Source organism: Ranitomeya imitator, chromosome 2 (genome assembly GCF_032444005.1).
Source record: "Ranitomeya imitator isolate aRanImi1 chromosome 2, aRanImi1.pri, whole genome shotgun sequence".
Taxonomy (NCBI): Eukaryota; Metazoa; Chordata; class Amphibia; order Anura; family Dendrobatidae; genus Ranitomeya; species Ranitomeya imitator.
The window spans coordinates 842313083-842336130 of record NC_091283.1 but is presented as its reverse complement, the minus strand read 5'-3'; the positions used below and the strand labels follow the sequence as shown (position 1 = coordinate 842336130).

The window sequence follows — 23048 nt, the reverse complement described above, 5'->3', positions numbered from 1 at the left end:
AGCGCACAGCACCATCTTAACCTGCAATTAATGATAGTTACTTCTCACACCCCCATGAACTCGATCATATGCAGACCGTGGTGCAAAGTGATGCCCCAGAAAACCAGAAGCAAGCCATATTTTATTATAGGCACCTTGCAGCCCCCACAGATTGGAGGCAGGGAAAAACGTAACAATACATTATGAAAGTGTGAACGCAGCTATGTGAGCATGGAGCATCCGGGAGAAGAATGTCCGATGGGCTCCTGTAATCGCTCTCCACCTCATATGACTCTCTGGAATGAGCAGACATTGCTGTCTGATGATTAAATGCCTTCTGTCTGGAGCGACAAGAGGCACCTCTCAACCAGGAGAGGCCACTGCCTAGACACTTCCAGATGGCAGCAAAGCACAAATCTTATACAACCTATTTACCAAAGATGTAAAATCAACAGTTTATTGACGATACTTAAAAGAAGGTTCACACGAGACAAAAAAACACAAGGTAAAAACAACGACTGAAATGTAAATTTAAAGTGTAAAAACATGGAAGCGCTTAGAGGGCAGGAAAACAAGAACAAGACATAAAAACCACAAAAAAGCACAAGTTCGTGGTACAAAATATGGAAAAACTTGCGCTACAACATATTAAAAACAATTCCTGGAACAAGACTAAATGAGAGCAAAACTTTACAGTTTTTAAATATACAGAACCTGATGAAAAAATGACAACAGGTAACACTTTATACAACGTTCCGGGGCAGGCGGCGATCAGCCGTGCGTCGTGTCGTCCTCCACAAAGTCCTTGGCCTGTTCCGCTGTGATCACATCAATATGACTGACCTGGGGGGAGAAAGTAAAATAAATTACTTCCTTCGAGTTTCTCCTCTGTGCAGACGGTGGGATTGCTCGGCCCCATCTAGACGCCTGGCATTTCAAGTGCATTTGTGAGCATGTTATCAGAGTGAAGGGCAGCGCATGGCAGCGAGCCGCGCCGTTATCTGACACTGGCAGGGAATTCTTCCCCTGTAATAACAGACAAATCTCGGCAGCGAGGCCGGCTTCCTATATCACTGAGCACATACTTACAGGCTGCGAAAATACAGGACACGCTGCTGAGATTACAGGTGGCATTTCTGCAGGTTTTATTTTTATACAGCGGAGGAGTAATATACAAATAACACGTTTCCTGCCTCATTCTGTGTTTTTGGTCATGTAGGTTTAACCATTTGTAGTGTTAAGGCACGAGTCATTATATACATCAGAGAATTATATAATTACACGCCTGCCTTTTGGGGTTGGGGGGGAGTAGATGTCTGTGAGCTCCACGGAGCCATAGCTGGGCAACGAGTTGTGTGAGACTCATTTATTGTGCCTCAATTTCTATGTATTTGATGTAACAGATTTGTCTTCAGTGTCTCCCCCTAGTGGCGCCCTTATGCTGCAGCATTTCCTATAATCATGGGAACACTAACTTAGAACAAAGTATCAATTCTCTGCACAGGATGCGAAAAAAAAAAAAAAATATATATATATATATATATATATATACACACACACACACACACACACATATATATATATACACACACAATTAATTTTTTACACAAATATGTTAAAAAGTATTGGACGTTCAAGTGTCCAAAAATGTTTAACCCCTTAGATTCTGTGGTCAATAGCGAACACAGCACCCAAACAATTTGACAAAGGGAGGACATAACACAGCTTTGTAACATCTTAGGACAACCAAATTGTTTAATGCAGAGACCCTTCAATAATATACTCTACCAATCTCCAGTGTCCGAACCCCTCATTATATGTCCGGACATAATACAAGCATTCTTTGAGTGGAGAAAGAATCCAGAATTTGCACAGAATAATATTCTACTTTTCACCCTTTCTCGCCCGACACTCACCTTGTTCCTAAATTTCACCCCATAAAATTTGTCAGCAGATTCCAGCAGTTCTGGCCTGAAGGTTGTAGTAATGAACTGCGCGTGGCCTGCGAGCTCCATGATCATATCTAGGGGTGGAAGGAGGCAGATTACATGGAGGAAACGCCAAGATTTCTCCTGAAACAATCTCTCAGCACTAAACTGTATGACTGGTGTAAAGACAGCAGATGACAAGACAATGGCTGCTACAATAGACAGTTATTTCTGAACATTTTACGGCCCTAATTACTTTAATTTTGCAATAAGAATGGGATTTCATAAACTTCTTCACAAGATGGTGAAATGCCCTTTGTATCTGCCACTCACCCAATGGCCAAGTTCAGGCTACCATAGCCAAGACCACTCAGTCTCCGTCTTACCTGACACAGCCTTTCTGTGCTGAGCATCCAGAGCCTGGTCAATCTCATCAAAGAGGTAAAAGGGAGCCGGATCACATTTCTGGATGGCAAAAATCAGAGCCAGCGCCACCAGAGACTTCTGCCCTCCAGAGAGCTGCTGCATCTCTCTCATCTCTGCTTGCTTCCCTGTAAACGAGACCTAGAAAAGAGAGTAAGGAGGGTTAAAAAGCAGCCATCACAGAAGAGACAGCAAACACAATATTCCATCAGCCTGGGTGCCAACACTTAGTAGTTACCCGGATCCCGACGCCAGTGAACTGGTCAACAGATGGGACGCTGCTCTGCGAGCTGGAGCCCTTCTCACTCTCGGCACTGCCCTCCCCTTCGTCCTGAGACTGACTTCCTTCCACATCTCCTTTCTTCATCACCAGCGTGGCCTTACCACCCGGCACCAGCTTTGTGAACACTTCACTGAAGTTCTTTGACACCTAGAAGAACAGTTTTGTCAGGTAACAGTCTACAGAAGTATCATCACAAGAACTAGGAGAGCATCAGACCTGCTTGAAGGTGAGCTGGATGGCTTCATATTTGCGCAGCTCCAGGACGTTCATCAGCTCCATGATGGACTTGTAGCCCCGGTCCAGCTCTTCCTGACGTTTGATCAGCTTCTCTTTCTGCTCGGAGAAGTTCACAAACTGGTCCAGAGCTTTCTTGTTGACGTGACTGTACTTCTTCAGCTCAGTGTTACACTGCTCTAATTTACGGAACAACTGGAAACCGAAAAAGCAAAAATGAACAGATTAATGGTCTGACCACGGAGGAATATTGAAAGGCTGCAAATCATTAAAGGGTTATTCGTAACATTGCAAAGTGCCTGTAAAAACAAACAACTAAGCCTACAGTGTACTGCTTGCTGCCTAGGTTACTGCCACTCCTGAAGTTCCACTAGTAGGCGGTTTCCTAGACAATGAGTGACTGCAAGCGCTTGGCTGTACAGCCAGCAAGTGATGCTCTACAGCTGTCCGGATCCAGCCAACGTCGGTGCCCTGAGCCTCCCCCATGCTGAAGAGGAAAAGCTGCTGTGCTTACAGCACGGCGCAGTGCACGGTGTGATCACAACACAGCCGTGCCACCGGACCAAACTTTACATCTTCAGGAGAGAGACGCTTTAATATTAACACCTTAACCCCCAAAGCTTTTTTCAGTTTTGCGTTTTCATTTTCCGCTCCTCTTCTTCCCAGAGTCATATAGCTTTTTTATTTTTCTGTCAATATGGCCAGTGAGGGCTTGTTTTTTGTACTAGAAAACGTCAAAAATTTTTTTCGCAAAAACGTGCAATCCCGCGCTTGTTTTTTGTTTGGCTTTTTTACAAGGTTCACCAAATGCTAAAACTGACCTGCCATAGTGATTCTCCAGGTCATTACGAGTTCATAGAAACCAAACAAGTCTGGGTTCTTTTTAATCTAAGTGGTGAAAAAAAATTCCAAACTTTCTGATGATCTTTTTAATCATAGACCTGAGACAGGGACAAGGGGGCATCCTCTGCGTCTGGAGGAAAGAAGGTTTAAGCATAATAACAGACGCGGATTCTTTACTGTAAGAGCAGTGAGACTATGGAACTCTCTGCCGTATGATGCTGTAATGAGTGATTCATTACTTAAATTTAAGAGGGGACTGGATACATTTCTGGAAAAGTATAATGTTACAGGGTATATACACTAGATTCCTTGATAGGGCGTTGATCCAGGGAACTAGTCTGATTGCCGTATGTGTAGTTGGGAAGTTATGTAGTTTTTTTTTTTGCCTTCCTCTGGATCAACATGTTAGGTTAGGCTATGGGGTGAACTAGATGGACTTAAAGTCTCCCTTCAACATAATAACTATGTTAATATGTTACTTTGCTTTGTTAAAATAAAAAAAGGCGCAATTTTCACAATACCCGTAGCGTCTCCACTTTTCGTGATCTCGGGTTGGGTGAGGGCTTATTTTTTGCGTGCCGAGCTGTTTTTAATGATACCATTTTGGTACAGATACGATGTTTTGATCACCTGTTATTGCATTTTAATGCAATGTCGCGCCGACCAGAAAACGTTATTCTGGCGTTTTGACTTTTTTCTTGCTACGCCGTTTAGCAATCAGGTTAATCCTTTTTTTTTTTTTTATAGATCAGGTGATTATGAATGTGGCGATACCAAATATGTATATGTTTGATTTTATTGTTTTATTTTGAATGTGGTGATTGGGGGGCGATTTGAACTTTTATATATTTTTAAAAATCTTTTGGAATGCTTCAATAGCCTCCATAGGACACTAGAAGCTGCCACAACTCGATCGGCTCTGCTACATAGAACGCCTCTATGTAGTAGAATTACTTGCTATGAGCGCCAGCCACTGGGCGGCACTCACAGCAAGCCAGCACTGACAACCATAGAGGTCTCCAGGAGTCCTCTGGTTGTCATATCAACACACCGGTGTGCGTATTTCCAGTGCGATTGCCGGAAGCGCAATTTAAATGCCGCTGTTAGAGTTTGATAGCGGCATTTAACTAGTTAATAGCCGCAGGTGGACATTTCCCCGGAAAGATGTGGGCCCCATGTCGGGAAAGGGTTAAAGGGACATTAATGTTATCAGTCATTATAATCCTCCTAATGATAAACTGATGTGAACTCTTACTGAAAAGACAAGAAAAGCAAGAATCTAAAAATGGTGCCAGTGTAACATAGCAGTACGTGACACAGCATGTGGTACAGCAGCACAGCGGCGTCTGTCTGTATTTGGTGCAGCTCAGCCCCCTTCAGCGGACCCCTCACCGCTCCCAACGTCACATCCAGCAGCTTCCGTGTTACCTGTTTTAAACTGAGGGTTTGATACTTTTCGAAGGCCTCCTGAGGCAGCGAGCCCAACTCTCGTATCTTCTTCATACATTCCTCTTTCTTCTTCAGAAGCATTCCTTGCCGGTTGGTCATTTTCTCAAGCTCTTTTGTGTCATGGTTGATGGCGTCCATATGCTCCTTCTCCATGTTCTTCCATCGATCCATACTCTTCACAAGGTCTTTTATCTCAATTTCCGTTTTATCAATGGTAACATCAAGGCCTAAAAGAAGGCATCTCCATGAAAATAGGGATTTTTGTGTGTACTCACCGTAAAATCCTTTTCTCCGAGCCGCTCATTGGGGGACACAGGACCATGGGTTATGCTGCTGTCACTAGGAGGCTGACACTAAGCTGAGACAAAAAAGGGTTAGCTCCTCCCCTGCAGTATACACCCTCATGCTGGCATCCAGAGACCCAGTTAAGTGTAAAAGCAGTAGGATAATGAGAACAATATATCAAAAAACATTGGAACATAACATGTCAAACAACAGTCAAAGACTAAAAAAGATAACTAGCCGTAAGGCTACCAGGGTGGGTGCTGTGTCCCCCAATGAGCGGCTCGGAGAAAAGGATTTTATGGTGAGTACACACAAAAATCCCTATTTCTCCTTCGCCTCATTGGGGGACACAGGACCATGGGACGTCCCAAAGCAGTCCCTGGGAGGGAAACAATACAACCAAGTAACTCCGTGTACCATCTGACTACAAATGCGCAACGGCCGCCTGCAGGATACACCTGCCAAGGGCCGCGTCCGCAGAGGATTGGATGTGAACATTGTAATGCTTTGTGAAGGTATGCAGGCTGGACCACGTTGCGGCCTTGCAAACCTGCTCCGCTGATGCCTGGTGCCGGATGGCCCTGGAAGCACCCATCGACCGAGTGGAGTGAGCTCTAATCCCCGCCGGGATAGGACTGCCCCTGACCCGATAGGATTCCTGGATAGCAGATCGGATCCATCTGGCTATCGTGGATTTAGACGCAGCCAAACCCTTTCTGTGACCCTCCGGGAGCACGAAAAGGGCGTCCGATTTTCTGAAGTGCGCCGTTCTGGAAATGTACCTCCTGAGGGCCCGTACCACGTCCAGAGTATGGAGAGCCTTCTCGACCCTATGTTTGGGCTGCGGACAAAAGGAGGGAAGAATGATGTCCTCGTTAAGGTGGAAAGATGATACCACCTTTGGAAGAAACGCCAGAGAAGGACGTAGGACTACCTTGTCCTGATGAAAGGCAAGGAAAGGTGCCCGGCAGGATAGAGCGGCGAGCTCTGAAACCCTTCTGATGGACGTCACCGCTACCAGGAAGGCGACCTTCCAAGAGAGGACAGAGAGCGGAACGTCTTGAAGGGGTTCGAACGGCGGTTCCTGGAGAACCCCCAGGACCAAGTTGAGATCCCAGGTCTCCAATGGCATCCTGTAGGGAGGAACAACATGGGAGACTCCCTGAATGAAAGTCTTGACCTGAAGGTTGATGGCGATCCTACGCTGGAACAGCACGGATAAGGCTGAGATCTGACCTTTAAGAGAGCTCAGGGCCAAACCGGAATCCAGACCAGACTGAAGGAAATTCAGGATACAAGGGATAGAGAACCTGAGCGGAGGGTGCCCTCGGAGCCTGCACCATGAGAAGAAGGTCTTCCAGACGCGGTGGTAGATAGAGGCGGAAGACGCCTTGCGAGCACTTAGCATGGTGGGAATGACCTGCTGAGAGAAACCAGCACGAGTTAGAATCCAGGTTTCAACAGCCACGCCGTTAAACGTAGGGCCCCTGAGCTCTGGTGGTAGATCGGTCCTTGGCGAAGTAGGTCTGGGCGGTCTGGCAACCGCAAGGGAACGTCGGCTACGAGCTGGACGAGTTCCGCGTACCACGCGCGACGAGGCCTGTCTGGAGCGACCAGAATGACCAGAACTCCCTCCGTCTTGATCTTTCGGATGACCTTCGGCAGTAAGGGAAGGGGAGGGAACACGTATGGGAGCTGAAATTGATGCCACGGAAAAATCAGCGCGTCCACTCCTATGGCCTGGGGATCCCGAGATCGAGCAATGAAGTTGTGGACTTTGGTGTTCAATCTGGACGCCATCAGATCCACGTCCGGGGTCCCCCAGCGAAGACAGATCTGGTGAAAAACCTCTGGGTGGAGTTCCCACTCCCCCGAGGCAAGGCCCTGGCGGCTCAGGAAGTCCGCCGCCCAGTTCTCGACTCCCGGAATGTGCACCGCCGAGATGATGGAGTGGTTGGTTTCGGCCCAACGAAGGATGAGGGAGACTTCCCGCATCGCCGCCCTGCTGCGGGTACCCCCCTGGTGGTTGATGTAAGCCACCGCCGTGACGTTGTCCGATTGGACTCGTATTGGGTGACCCGCGAGCAGAGCGTGGAAGTGACTCAGAGCAAGTCTGATAGCACGAATTTCTAGAATGTTGATGGGGAGACTGGACTCCTGAACAGTCCAACGGCCCTGGGCAGAGTGGTGAAGAAACACCGCCCCCCAGCCAAGAAGACTGGCGTCGGTGGTCACCACTAACCAGCGGATCGGAAGGAAGGACTTCCCCTGGCGAAGAGATGGTCCCAGGGTCCACCAAACGAGAGACTGTCTGACCCTTGGGGACAGGGGACAAGGGTGGTCGAGAGAAAAGGGACTCCTGTCCCAGTTGTCCAGCAGAGCCTGTTGCAGGGGGCGGAGGTGGAGTTGAGCGAAGGGAACCGCTTCGATTGCCGCAACCATCTTTCCCAGGATCTTCATGGCGAACCGAATAGTTCGCGGGCGAGAATGGCAGAGCGTACGGGCCCCCTGTTGGAGCGCTTGGACCTTGGAAGCAAGACCAGCCCCCTTGAAGTGTCCAGGATCATTCCCAGAAAGGAGATCCGACGGGCAGGAACGGGAGAGGACTTGTCCAAGTTGATCAGCCAGCCCAGGCGCGAAAGAGAATCCAGGGTAAAGTGGACGCTTGACTCGCAGGCTTGGAAAGACGGGCCCTTTATGAGGAGGTCGTCTAAGTACGGTAACACGACGACCCCTCGAGAGTGAAGAATGGCCATGACAGCCGCCATGACCTTTGGTGAATAGCCTGGGCGCCGTGGCGAGGCCGAAGGGTAGGGCCGTGAACTGGAAGTGATCCTCCAGAATGGCAAAGCGGAGGAACCTCTGATGAGGCGGGAAAATTGGGATGTGAAGATAGGCATCCTTGATGTCTATCGAGGCCAAGAATTCCCCTCTTTCCATGGAAGAGATGACCAATCTGAGCGATTCCATCCTGAAGGGCCGGACTCTTACGCACTTGTTCAGGAGCTTCAGATCCAAAATGGGACGCACCTTCCCGTCCTTCTTTGGCACGACGAAGAGGTTTGAGTAGAAGCCTTTGAACCTCTCGTGTTCCGGGACCGGAACAATGACCCCGCTCTGGCGGAGGGAGTGGATGGCGCAAAGAAGGGCGCGAGACTGAGCTTCCGAACTGGGGAGACGAGAGGGGAAAAACCGGGTTGGAGGAGGAGAGGAGAACTCTATCTTGTAGCCAGACGATACCAGATCTCTGACCCATTCGTCGGAAACGACGGAGAGCCAGGCTTGCTGAAAAAGGAGTAGACGACCGCCTACTCTGCTGGTATCGACTGGCGCCGTTCCCGAGTCATTGAGACGGGAATCTGGGGGGTCTCGAACCTCTGGTCCTGGGCTGCCTCGGTTTTCCGCGCCAGGAAGGATTAGGCCTAAAGGATGGACGAGCGTCTCTGTCTGCGCGGGCGGAACGGTCCGATCTGGGAAGACCGGTGGGATTGGACCAGGCTGAGCTGGTACGAAAAGGCCGAAAACGAAAATAAGGCTGGCGCTGGAAGGCCGCCTTGGGCCTCTGTTGGGGAAGAAACTTGCTCTTTCCCCCTGTGGCGTCGGAAATAAGCTGGTCAAGCTTTTCGCTGAAAAGACGCCCGCTTTGAAAAGGGAGAGAAATCAGGGATTTTTTAGATGAGGAATCTGCGCGCCAATCTCTGAGCCAAAGGGCCCTTCTAATAGCGATGGCGTTGGAAGCCGCCGATGCTGCGCAGTTCGCCGCGTCGAGAGATGCGAACATCACATAATCACTGGCCATGGCTAACTGTTTAGCCAGGTCCGCCATTTCAGAGGGGAGATCCTGTTCATTAATGGATTTCGCTAGGGCATCCGCCCAGGAAACCATAGCCTTGGTCACCCAAGCCGCGGCGAAGGAGGGAGACAGGGAAGAGCCAGAGGCTTCGTACACTGACCGAGCTAGAGAGTCTATCTGGCGTTCAGTGGGACTCTTAATTGAAGCGCCCTCCGGGACTGAGAGAAGAGTTTTAGAAGCCAGGCGCGAGACCGGAGGATCTACGGTAGGGGGATCCGTCCAGTCTTTCACAAGATCAGCCGAGAAGGGATACTTGGAAACCAAGTCCTTCTTACCCGTGAAGCGCTTGTCTGGGCGCTCCCTGTGACGCCTGACTATATCCAGGAAGGCTGGATGAGAGGCAAAAGATTTGTGAGAACGCTTGGTTCTGGAAAAGGAGACCGCGTGTTCCGGAGCGGAATTAGAGTCGTCATCCACCTTAAGTGCGTGATTGACTGCTACAATAAGGGAGTCAACCGTAGCTCTGAACTCCGGAGCCTCCAGGTCCAAAGATATCTCGGACTCATGTTCAGAGTCGTGAACGCTGCGAGCCCCCAAAGAGGGAGAGCGAGAGGTGGAGCTGCCAGAGTCTGAGTGGCGAGGAGAACGCTCAGGAGAGGTAGTACGGATCCGTTTTCTGGATTACCGTGCCTCCTTAAGAGGAGAGCGGCCCCTGCTGGCCGACGATTCCCCTGCTATGGAGGGATCTCTTAACACCTGTAACGGATTGCCTCGTTCCCCGGGAGGATTTTGAATGGATTTGATGGCGTTAGCTAAAAAATCCACGGACTGTGAAAGCGAGGCGACCCACGGGGGGGGGGGGGGGGGGAACTAGGTACGCCGGAGTCGGTGGCGGTGGAGGGCTCCTGGGCACATGGGGCATCGCAGGCAGAACAGAGGGGAGAGCTTTGAGGCCTGGGAAGTGGGACCTGGCAGGTGGTACACGCAGAAAAAAAGGTCGTATGCACCTTAGAAGATTTTTTAGACCTTGACTGCGACATGATTCTAATGCAGAAAAAACACAGGGTCTATAAAAAGAAAACCGAGCCAGAGAGTGCGGCGCTGCAGAAGGGAGCTAACGATGTCTCCTTACCCCGGTCCTGTGTCCCGCAATCCAGGAGAGACGAGCTGCTAAGGATTCCCCTCAGAGAAGAAGAAGAAGAAGCCGGCTGCACGTGGCCACTGTGACACCCGGAGATGCGACAGGCAGGAGCTGCAGCGCTGTAGTGAGGAGCAAGATGGCCGCCGAGATCAGGAGAGAGATCTCGGCGGCTGCGAGAAGCGCCAGGACCGGGGGGCGGCGCCGCTGTGACGCTGACAGGAGTGGGCGGAGCCTAACGGCGACGACCAGCGACTAGGCCGAAGCCGGGGGCTAAATTTTCGGCCTCGGCCCAGCGCGCGGCCGCAAGAGCCGGAAAAAGACGGGGACACCGCCCAACGAACGGTATCAGCCTGCTGATGTGCCCCAAGTTTGCGGAGCCCTCCGGACCGCCGGCGATCCCCCCCAAACCCCCCACCGGACACTTACCCTGATATGGAGGTGAGAGGGAAAAAATCCCCATTTCTCCTTGCTGGATTCTGCCATGTAATAGGGACGGTGCAGGGGTTGGGAAGCCTCTATCCACCGGCCCCGGATGGGGGGTGGAGAGGAACCGTCCACCACCTGAGTCACTCAGAGCATTGGTGATGCAGTGTGGTCTGCACGGACGCCACGGGGATAAGGCCACTGTACAGCCGAGGGTAGAACCTGGTGGACAGGGCAGATGTCCGGCAATAAAAAAGGAGCCTAGCTGCAGAGGAGGATACTGGAGGTAAAAACCCAGTGCTCGTCTGTATAAAAAGAGGGGAGATCGGGGCCCTTTAGGGGAGAAACCGTCGCCCAAAAAAGGACAGCTCAGGCAGTGGCTCCCACGTCGCAGGAGAGGATACGGTGAGGTGAAACTCCCGTGCTCGCCTGTTGTTGGTTCGGGGGAGATCGGACCTTAGAAGAATCCGTCGCCCCCTTCGTCCGGAATAGATAAAAGAAAAAATGGAGAAAAAAAAAGAAACCATAAGGAATAAAAAATCAGTGTGCCTCCTACGGACACTAAGCTTAAACTGGGTCTCTGGATGCCAGCATGAGGGTGTATACTGCAGGGGAGGAGCTAACCCTTTTTTGTCTCAGCTTAGTGTCAGCCTCCTAGTGACAGCAGCATAACCCATGGTCCTGTGTCCCCCAATGAGGCGAAGGAGAAAGTAGGTACACAGCAAACACCACCCGAAAAAAAAAAGTCGCCACCTACCCCTGAGAGCCAATTTATACACCTTGCACTGATTTTGAGTTACCTCCAGTATTATACCCCAGAGCTGCACTCACTATTCTGCTGGTGCAGTCACTGTGTACATACATTACCGATCCTGAGTTACATCCTGTATTATACCCCAGAGCTGCACTCACTATTCTGCTGGTGCAGTCACTGTGTACATACATTACTGATCCTGAGTTACATCCTGTAGTATACTCCAGAGCTGCACTCACTATTCTGCTGGTGCAGTCACTGTGTACATACATTACTGATCCTGAGTTACATCCTGTATTATACCCCAGAGCTGCACTCACTATTCTGCTGGTGCAGTCACTGTGTACATACATTACCGATCCTGAGTTACATCCTGTAGTATACTCCAGAGCTGCACTGACTATTCTGCTGGTGCAGTTACTGTGTACATACATTACATTACCGATCCTGAGTTACATCCTGTATTATACCCCAGAGCTGCACTCACTATTCTGCTGGTGTAGTCACTGTGTACATACATTACTGATCCTGAGTTACATCCTGTAGTATACTCCAGAGCTGCACTCACTATTCTGCTGGTGCAGTCACTGTGTACATACATTACTGATCCTGAGTTACATCCTGTATTATACCCCAGAACTGCACTCACTATTCTGCTGGTGCAGTCACTGTGTACATACATTACATTGCTGATCCTGAGTTACATCCTGTAGTATACTCCAGAGCTGCACTCACTATTCTGCTGGTGCAGTCACTGTGTACATACATTACTGATCCTGAGTTACATCCTGTATTATACCCCAGAGCTGCACTCACTATTCTGCTGGTGCAGTCACTGTGTACATACATTACTGATCCTGAGTTACATCCTGTATTATACCCCAGAGCTGCACTCACTATTCTGCTGGTGCAGTCACTGTGTACATACATTACTGATCCTGAGTTACACCCTGTATTATACTCCAGAGCTGCACTCGCTATTCTGCTGGTGCAGTCACTGTGTACATACATTACATTACTGATCCTGAGTTACATCCTGTATTATACCATAGAGCTGCAGTCACTATTCTGCTGGTGCAGTCACTGTGTACATACATTACATTACTGATCCTGAGTTACATCCTGTATTATACTCCAGAGCTGCACTCACTGTGTACATACATTACTGATCCTGAGTTACACCCTGTATTATACTCCAGAGCTGCACTTGCTATTCTGCTGGTGCAGTCACTGTGTACATACATTACATTACTGATCCTGAGTTACATCCTGTATTATACCCCAGAGCTGCACTCACTATTCTGCTGGTGCAGTCACTGTGTACATACATTACATTACTGATCCTGAGTTACATCCTGTATTATACCATAGAGCTGCAGTCACTATTCTGCTGGTGCAGTCACTGTGTACATACATTACATTACTGATCCTGAGTTACATCCTGTATTATACCCCAGAGCTGCACTCACTGTGTACATACATTACTGATCCCGAGTTACATCCTGTAGTATACTCCAGAGCTGCAGTCACTATTCTGCTGGTGCAGTCACTGTGTACATACATTACTGATCCTGAGTTACATCCTGTAGTATACTCCAGAGCTGCACTCACTATTCTGCTGGTGTAGTCACTGTACATTACATTACTGATCCAGAGTTTCATCCTGTATTATACACCTAGAGCGGCACTCACTATTCAGCTGAGCAGAAATCTTGTAAACTATATGGAAAGACGCAGTTAGTTGCTCTTAGACCAGATGAATGTAAGGTTACCGTCTCACAGTGGTACTTTGGTCGCTACGACGGCACGATCCGTGACGTTCCAGCGATATACTTACGATCTCGCAGTGTCTGACACGCTACTGCGATCAGGGACCCCGCTGTGAATCGTACGTTGTAGCAGATCGTTTGAAACTTTGTTTCGTCGTCAAGTGTCCCGCTGTGGCGGCATGATCGCATCGTGTAACAAAGGTGTGCACGATATTGTATACGATGCAATGGGTGGAGGAGCTTGATACGTAGGAGCGCCAAATTCTCCACCTCCTGTGTGCTGATTGGGTGGTACAATACTGTGTGCTCATTCGACCGGCGTGGTACTATTGATCTCGGCCGATAAAACCGCGGCTCTCGAGCGCATTATTCTTTTGAAAGCTGAGGTGGCGTCGGGAACAATAGCGCTCAGGTGACAATTTTTCCAACCAACGCGCGCACAGTAACCAACGGCCAATCAGCAAATTACAGGTGTAGTTAGCTAGCAGCACAACACGCCCCTCGTGAACAGCGTCACGCATAGATTACGCAAAATGTGCCCTGAATTGTGAGAGCACCTCCTGTGTGACATGCCCGTACGACTTCAACATCGCAAATACGTCATGAAATTATCGCTCCAGCGCCGTGCATTGCGAAGTGTGACCGCGATAATAGAGCGACGCTGGAGCGTCACGGATCGTGCCGTCGTAGCGACCAAAGTGCCACTGTGAGACGGTACCCTAAGCTTAAAATCTTGATAAAAGTCCTTTAAAATCAATTACCCAATTTAAAGACCCTGAATAACCAATATTCCATTTCCGTGGCCCAAGACTGGTTACATTTACCATTATCCCAACATCGCCCTGCAGTCATTACACTACAACCTCTCCTTACTGATGTGACCGATACAGTACGAGGGGATGACACCAAATCTACCAATGACCGATCTAGAAAGAGGGGGTGCCCCCGAGAATACAGAAATAACAGCCTGTGAATCATGTACTCACCATCTGACCGCGCCAATGTATCCTTCACTCGTTTGTTAATGGCCTCCAGTTCAGACGTTGTGGCTGTGAGAACCGTTCCTCCTTCAGTTTCCCGAAGCTCATTCAATTCCTGCGACATAGGGACAACGTTCTTAACTCGCCGTACAATCCTTGCAGACTGCGTCATGTAGACTGTGTCCAGCAGGAACTCACCTGCTCCACCTGATCCAACCGCTTGCGCAGATTCTCGTTCAGGTACGTCTCCACACGGGTGATTGTCCCTTCCAGTTTGATTCTCTCGTTCAGAAGTTGTCGGTTTTCCTTAGAAAATTATTATAACAATTTAGGCGATCTGGAGAGCGACCAATCAATGCAATATCTCCAATATTCAACACATTTTCTGCAAAGATGACAAACAATTAATGGCACATCCGTAGCCTGTACATACTTGCTGCAGCTGTCGAATCTCATCATTCAGAGCATCCACCCTCTTCTGGTCATCCAGGCTGAGCTGAGATAATAAGTCTGTTCCTAACTCGGCTTTCAGTGACTCCCGAGTCGACTCCATTGCATGTAAACTGGCCTCCAGGCTCTGTAAACTGCGTTGCTGTGTGAAATAACGAAGACGTGGAGAATAGTGAACACAACGCAGGCGGTACATCTGCAGACTTACCAGTGACCGATCAAGTATGCTACACGCTGGGCTCAGGGGTCCGTCTTACCTTTGGCATGAATGTCTTCTCTGACTGCAGACGTTTCTCCTTAAGCATCTTCATCTCCGACAAGATACTGTCCCTGGAAGCTTTAAATTTTCTCTGTTGGGTTTCGATCTGTTGCATCTGGTTCATCAGCTGGTCGATTTCATTATTAATCCCTACACGGTGCTAAGGAATGGTCTATACATCACGGAATATTTAGATTATCAGGACTAGATACAAGAGGATAAAAACAATAAAAGACACCTTCAGTGTCAGCGTTAACTCTCACTATGTGATTCACTAGGATTCTGGACCCCGTATAGTAATTGTGGTCTTGGCAGAAACCGAGCAAAATGCAAAGGACTCGTGTGACAACAGCACTGCACCTTGTATTAAGTCTTGCATATTTTTCTGTTTTGGGGAGTGGTGGGAATAAAGCAGCCAATTCAATGTACAACTGACACGATAAGCAATATTTCATTATTTTTTTCCAAGGAGACCTACAATAAAAAGTGATGTAAACAAGTTATAGTATTGCTCATAAATGGCACCAGGAAAATCCATCTGGCTGCTGTAAGTGATACTGAATGTTTGCAGTCACTAGTTTTTATCCTTAAGGTGCAGATACCTTATTTCTGTCATTAACTATCCTAATCTAATAATATTGCTTTTCACAGCAGTCAGTGAAGCAAAAAAAATTACACAAACATTACAATCTCCAATTTCCTGCTCATTTGGTCAGATTTTTTCACTCATAAAAGGATATTCTCAATGTTCCTCCTTAGGTTCTCGTTCAGTTTTGCCTCCAGAGCGTGCAGCTCGTCTTCCACCTTCCGGACATCTTTCTGCAGTTCCAGTCTTGATTTCCTTGTGTCGTAGTAACCTCCGGTCAGTGCGCCCCGATGGCTGACCTGATCCCCTGATAGGAAAGAAAATAATTTATGGAAAGGAAATTAAATTACCTGGATGTCAGAAACAAGGCAAGCACGAGCCGGCCATAAACAGAAGCTTGTCACTGGCCGGAGCTACTCCTCATCCTGTCAGGCAGTAACTATGCACAAGGTTATGGGGGGACGTTCCCAAGTGGTGTAAATGCTAAGTATTTACTGGAGCAGAAAAAAAAAAAAATGTAGGACAATAGTGGTAAATACTGCAGTAGAGGTCAATATGAAAAGGGTGCGGACACAACGCAAATCTCACCCTTTGCATAAAGTAAAATGCGCAGGGACAGACGCAGCACAAATACGCAGCACTTGGAAATTTTAGTTGCGGATTTGTTACACTGAGGGCGAATAACTAAAATGTTAAAAATAAAGTGCAATGAATAAATAGTCTGAATTTGGTTAAATTAAATTAAGAAAAGAAGGCAGCACTCCATTTCTTCAACAAATGTGTAGGATTTATTCAGACCCACAAGTCAATGCGACATTTCGGCTCTGGCTTGAGAAAGGCTCACCAGAGCCGAAACGTCGCATTGACATGTGGGTCTGAATAAATCCTACACATTTGTTGAAGAAATGGAGTGCTGCCTTCTTTTTTGAATTTATGGAATGTGGATAACCAATGGACAGGTTGCCTGGAGGCTCTGCACCCGGAGATAAGTAGTGGTGTGCTGTTCCTTTTTTATGAATATACTGAATTTGGTTAGATACTATAGACAGCTCGTTAGCCATAAGCCACTGTCAGACGCTTCACATTGCCTCCCATCAGTACAATTCGACATCCCTGATCCTTCACTGCCCCAACATCTTCCATTTTATAAGAGTTGGGACACCGTCCATACACAACAGACGTTAGCCGGACCCTCCGCTCAGCTTCTGCCTTGGTCAGTCTGATAATGAAGCCTATACATGGAGCGATTGCTACTTGAGTAGAATTTATCAAACACAGAACCACCCAGTGTGAACAAGCTGCTTATTAGGAAGATTCATCACACTGATTACAGTCTTTAGATGAAGGATACTGCTGATGAGATCTTTTCATGTCCTCACCAGCAGCTGCTGTATAAAAAGCAGAAATGTGATCACCTAATCCCATCAAGCGTTGCTAGGAATTCCTATTTATTTAGGATTGCCTCCAAGAACAAATTAAATCTATAAGGCTACAACTGAAACTGCTGTACGGACAGAAGCTGGCAAGGGGGCGCAACCCAGTCACTAAATCTCCAAATATGAGAATGTGCCCACCTTCCAGAGTGATGCAATCCATTGTGAATGCCCGGGCCAGCTGGGTGGACACCTCCATGCTGCGACAGATAAGAGTCTTTCCAAAAACATGCTTGAAAGCTTTATCAAACCGATGGTTATACCTTAACTTGCTAATCATTGGAATAGCATCCTACAAAAACAAAAAAGACAACATCTAAAACTGTACAGTCCAAAAAACATCTACCGTATATACGAATAGAATCATGGTCATGATTAAGGGAGCCTAGTCTCCAGAAACGCGTTGAGATTCTTACCCATATGGTTGTGCTGAAGTCTGTATCCTCCATGTTTAAAGTTTGTGAATAAAGAAAACGCTTTTTTACGGACTCTGTGAAGCTGGACATTTCTTTCTTTTTTTGGATCTTGTACGCCTGGACACAGCGGGTCCGTGCTCCCGAGGTTTGGTTGCGGATTCACGGGTGAGCTGGTTTATGTTCCTTCTTACAAAGCTTCTTCCTGTACTGAGCGGTCACATGGTACCGCTCATTACAGTAATGAATATGTGGCTCCACCTCCCATAGGGGTGGAACCGCATATTCATTACTGTAATGAGCGGTAATGGTGACTTCTCAGTACAGGAAGAAGCTTCAGCGCCAGTGAAGCAGAGACTGCACCAGGAGCAGGTGAGTATAATGGGGAGGGGAGCGCTGCGCGATAGTCACCTGCTTCTCGTTCCGGCGCCGCTCCATCTTCAGCGTCTTCTGCAATGACGCTCAGGTCAGAGGGTGCGGTGACGGGGTTAGTGCGCGCCCTCTGCCTGAATGTCAGTGCAGAAGACGCTGAAGATGGAGCGGCGCCGGAACGAAGTCAGGTGAATACTGAAAGTGCCGGGGGCCTGAGCGACTGAGAGGTGAGTATGTAATTTTTTTTCTTCTTATCACAGCAACAGCAAATGGTGTCAGTGTCTGTATGGAGCATCTTATGGGGCCATAATCAACGTTTGTGCAGCACTATATGGGGCAAATGTGTCTGTATGGGGCCATAATCAACGTTTGTGCAGCACTATATGGGGCAAGTGTCTGTATGGAGCATCTTATGGGGCCATTACTAACCTTTATGCAGGATTATATGGGGCATATTTTAATATGGGGCATATTTTAATATGGGGCATATTTTAATATGGGGCATATTTTAATATGGAGCATCTTATGGGGCCATCATGAACTTTATGGAGCATTATATGGGGCTCCTGATTCAATATGGATATTCAAAAACACTTAACCTACTGATGTCTCAATTAATTTTACTTTTATTAGTATCTATTTTTACTTTTGACATTTACCGGTAGCTGCTGCATTTTCCACCCTAGGCTTATACTCGAGTCATTAAGTTTTCCCAGTTTTTTGTGGCAAAATTAGGGGGGTCAGCTTATACTCTAGTATATACGGTAAGTCTTTTCCCCTGAACAAACCATCCCACAATCATACTGGTACGTCCTTAATATTAACAACTGATTATAGCTGATATTTTTCGTATGTTCAGTCCCCAGCAGTTAAAGGGCTATTCCCCAAAAATGAAGCTGTGTAGAAGTAACACACATGCAGAATTGTATTTTCCGTTATCAATTCATTGCATTTGGAATTTTCCTTGTCTTAAAGTACATTAAATGGTAAAATTAATTATTTGACCAAAACTTAAATCCACTAGGTTTAGATTTGTGTAGCCGGACAGCTGTGTAAACCATAGACATGAGCAAATCGGTTCACAAGACCCTGGTCCAGCAGCTACATCAGTATTCTATGGGCTCCTGATGAAGACACGGCGAAACGCAAGTAGGGGTGGCAGGCTAGGGTCCTCCAAGCCAGTGATTTTCAACCAGTGTTCCGCGGCACACTAGTGTGCCGCGACACATTGTCGGGTGTGCCGCGGGGAACGCCGCCGTCTAATGCGGCGGTCCAAAGTGTCTCCCCCGGCGGCTGCATTCTGCAGCCCCCGCACTGGGAGTCAGCTGTTCTCTGTGCCGACTGTCAAGCTGACAGCCGGCACAGAGAAGCTGCAGCGCGCCGGCTCCCGGAGATCAATTGTACTCACAGACATCTACCAGCTGCGAGTACAATTGAGGCTCTGACCGCTGGGTCAGAGCGACGCCAGCAGCGTGATCAAGTCATGTGATCACGCTGCTGGCGTCACTATCCGGCGCGCAGGAGACAGAAGAGACCTGGTGGTAAGTGCTCCTGTGCTGTGGAGCTGAAGACACCGAAGATTCAGCGTGGGGCGAGTTTATGGGGAATATTTATTCAGTGTTTGGGGGAGTCAGGATTTAATCAGTGTGTTGGGGGGGGATTTATTCAGTGGGTGGGATTTATTCAGTGTGTGTGGGGGTATTTATTAAGTGTGTGTGGGATTTATTAAGTGTGTTGGGGAGATTCAGTGTGTGTGGGGGGATTTATTAAGTGTGTGGGGGGATTTTTTAAGTGTGTGGGGGGATTTATTAAGTGTGTGGGGGGATTTATTAAGTGTGTGGGGGGATTTATTAAGTGTGTGGGGGGATTTATTAAGTGTGTGGGGGGATTTATTAAGTGTGTGGGGGGGATTTATTCAGTGTGGGGGGGATTTATTCAGTGTATGTGTGGGGATTTATTCAGTGTGTGTGTGGGGATTTATTCAGTGTGTGTGGGGGGGGATTTATTAAGTGTGGGGGGATTTATTCAGTGTGTGTGTGGGGATTTATTCAGTGTGTGTGGGGGGGGATTTATTAAGTGTGTGTGGGGGGGATTTATTCAGTGTGTGTGGGGGGGATTTATTCAGTGTGTGTGGGGGGGATTTATTCAGTGTGTGTGGGGGGGATTTATTCAGTGTGTGGGGGGATTTATTCAGTGTGTGCGGGGGAATTTACTCAGTGTGTGTGGGGGGGGATTTATTCAGTGTGTACGTGGGGGGGATTTATTCAGTGTGTACGTGGGGGGGCTGGAATTTATTTAGCATGTGTGGGGCAGGGTACATTTATTCTGTGTGGAAGGGGATGGATTTATTCTATCGGAAGGGGAGTGGATATATTCTGTGGGGGTGAGTGGGGAGATGGGGGTGGACACAGTAGCGAGGGGAAAAATGTGTGCTGACACAGTATTGGGAGCAACGGTGATGGGATGTGTGAGGATAGTATGGGGAGTCGGGGGAATGTGTGAGGGGGGAATGTGTGAGGAGGAAATATGGAGAGAGCAAAGGGGTATGTTAGCAGGGGGGGGGGATGTACATGAGGAGGCTATTAGAAATGTGTGCAGACAGTATGGGGGGATGAAAGTGTGAGTGGATACAGAATAGATACTGAGTAGTGTGAGGGTAACAGCCAGGAGAAGACAGTATGCCAAGTAGGAGGAGTGTAATGAAGGGGCACAGTAGAGAGACTGGGCTCTCTATGACACAGTATGAGAAGGCAGTGTGAAGTATGGAAAAGAGAGAGAGGGTAGTGTGGATGGCATGTACCATAAGAGGGGCAGTGAGGGTTATATTATGTGCTGGGAATAAAGTGAGGGGCAATTATTTACTCAGGGGCTCAGCCTAGGGCAGATATTTTTATTCCGGAGCATTATAATAACACTGCTATCTTTAAGGGTGTTGTGTCGGGATGTGCTGCAGAAGACAGGAGAAGATGGAAGTCTGCAGAAACGAGCTCTGCCGATGGATGAGAAGCGTCATCATGGCATCTGGACAAGGTGAAGATGAAAAGAAAGAGGCAACTCCACAAACAACGTCATCTAAGGGTACCGTCACACAGTGGCATTTTGATCGCTACGACGGCACGATTTGTGACGTTCCAGCGATATATCCGTGACGTTCCAGCGATCTCGCTGTGTCTGACACGCTCCTGCGATCAGGGACCCCGCTGAGAATCGTACGTCGTAGCAGATCGTTTGAAACTTTCTTTCGTCGTCTAGTGTCCCGCTGTGGCGGCATGATCGCATGGTGTAACAAAGGTGTGCACAATATTGTACACGATGTGCGCATAGTAACCAACGGCTTCTACATCGCACATACGTCATGAAATTATCGCTCCAGCGTCGTACATTGCCAAGTGTGACAGCAGTCTACGACGCTGGAGCAATATTGTTACGATGCTGGAGCGTCACGGATCGTGCCGTCGTAGCGATCAAAATGCCACTGTGTGACGGTACCCTATCAGGTACCTGGATGTAAATGTGTTTTTTTTGTGATACTAATTCTCATATTTTTATTTATGTTAGGAACATTAAAGGGGATGTCCAAGGTTGTGATGAGTCTGCAGTCATACTATGTGACTGCAGACTTCTGAATTCTCACACTGCTATCATAATTCTCTGATGTTGGTGATTTACATACATGCGGTCATGTGCTGACTAGACATGTGTGGCCTCATTCAATGAAAATGAATTGACTGAGGCCGGACACGTCTAGTTAGAATGTGGCCAGAAGTATCCAAATCACATACTTGTGCTGTCATGACCGTCCACTCTGGCCACCGGCAAGGGAGAATCCTGAAAGTGTGCAGTGCTTGCGCTGTGAGAATTCAGAAGCCTGCAGTCACATAGAATGACTGCAGACTCTCATCTCAAACCTGGAAGCACCATTTTGTGCCATTTTGGTTGGTGGTGTGCCCCGGGATTTTTTAAGTATAAAAAGTGTGCCGCGGCTCAAAAAAGGTTGAAAATCACTGCTCTAAGCTATTTTAATCATTAAGTACTTGTTCATTATATGGACCTTATTCTATTTATTATCTTGTACCTAAAGCACTTTATATAAAGCCACATGCATACTACCAGTTCCCTCACATGTGAGTATAGTCCTGTTTTGGGCTCAATCTGTAAATTTTAAACAGCACTTTATCTGTGGTTTGGTATACTTCCATCTAAATTCCATTACAATAATGTGCATATGATCATGGAGTTTGTATTTTTTCTCCCTGTGACATTTACATTAGTACTACTGTCTGCACAATTTTATTACGGATCTCCATTTTTCCTGCTTTGGCAATGTTATCCAGTTTGTATAATAATTTAATGTATTATGTTCAATAAAATCTACTTGTTTTGTATAAAATACTTTTTACCCTTTTGTACTCTAATCAATATGTAAGGGTTTTTGTGTTATATTAACTATTGAGTTTTTGCCATTAATTAATTCCACGGCTTTAGGGATATCTTGGTGTTTAACAGTATTCTATGGCTGCCTGATAGGAGAGCTGTGAACCTCTTATATGCTGGCATCTCCAGATCACTTTTCATTAGCGACACTGGCGTGACATCATCATGGTGGCGTGACATCATCATGGTGGCGTGACATCATCATGGTGGTGTGGTGCACGCTTGATGTCACGCCAATCAAATAAGCAGCTGAGGCTGGCTACCGTCCAGCTGCCGTGGCCGCAGGGACCTACAAATCTAGTAAGCCAGTATACAATGTACTGTCACCCCTCAGTGTACAACTCTGTTACCCAAGTTCGGTACTCAAGAGCCACCAACAGGTCATAATTTCAGGATTTCCTTACTATTGCCCAGCTGGGAATTCCATCACTTAGACAGGCAACAAATCCATCACCAGGGCCATACTAAGGAAATCCTGAAAACACGACCTGTTGGTGGCTCTTGAGGACCGGAGTTGGGGAACACTGGTGTACAATATAGGACAATGCTTCTTAAGCTTTTTTCCCCCCTAGTGCCTCTGCAAAAGCCATTGTAAGGCCTGGCCCTCCTCAACTTTGGTGGAAGTCAGGCCAAAATTGTAATATTTTGCTAAATTTACCTTTTGCTCATGAACTACCTATCACATCAAGACGAGTGATGCCAGATGTGTGGTTGATAACCGCTCTTGTGAACACGGCCCTAGAGTTTATGAAGCACCGGTCCAGGATACACTGTAGTATTACTCGGCAGCACATGCTGCAGAGGAGACATCTAGACC

General features: G+C 47.6%; 1 protein-coding gene across 1 annotated transcript in view; it reads right to left on the bottom strand.

The window, feature by feature from the left end:
- Positions 1-422: 422 nt before the first annotated feature.
- The window catches only part of SMC3 (structural maintenance of chromosomes 3), a 44767-nt gene continuing 22141 nt past the window's right edge, over positions 423-23048 (bottom strand). Inside the window, exons 18-29 of the mRNA XM_069754277.1 lie at positions 17154-17304; positions 15734-15886; positions 14992-15143; positions 14718-14876; positions 14483-14590; positions 14291-14399; positions 5119-5366; positions 2830-3042; positions 2569-2760; positions 2294-2471; positions 1896-2002; positions 423-822 (exon numbers count right to left, since the gene is read on the bottom strand). Of these exons, the coding sequence (XP_069610378.1) occupies positions 751-822; positions 1896-2002; positions 2294-2471; positions 2569-2760; positions 2830-3042; positions 5119-5366; positions 14291-14399; positions 14483-14590; positions 14718-14876; positions 14992-15143; positions 15734-15886; positions 17154-17304 (1842 nt within the window). The 3' untranslated portion in view covers positions 423-750. The remainder of the gene's footprint in view (positions 823-1895; positions 2003-2293; positions 2472-2568; positions 2761-2829; positions 3043-5118; positions 5367-14290; positions 14400-14482; positions 14591-14717; positions 14877-14991; positions 15144-15733; positions 15887-17153; positions 17305-23048) is intronic.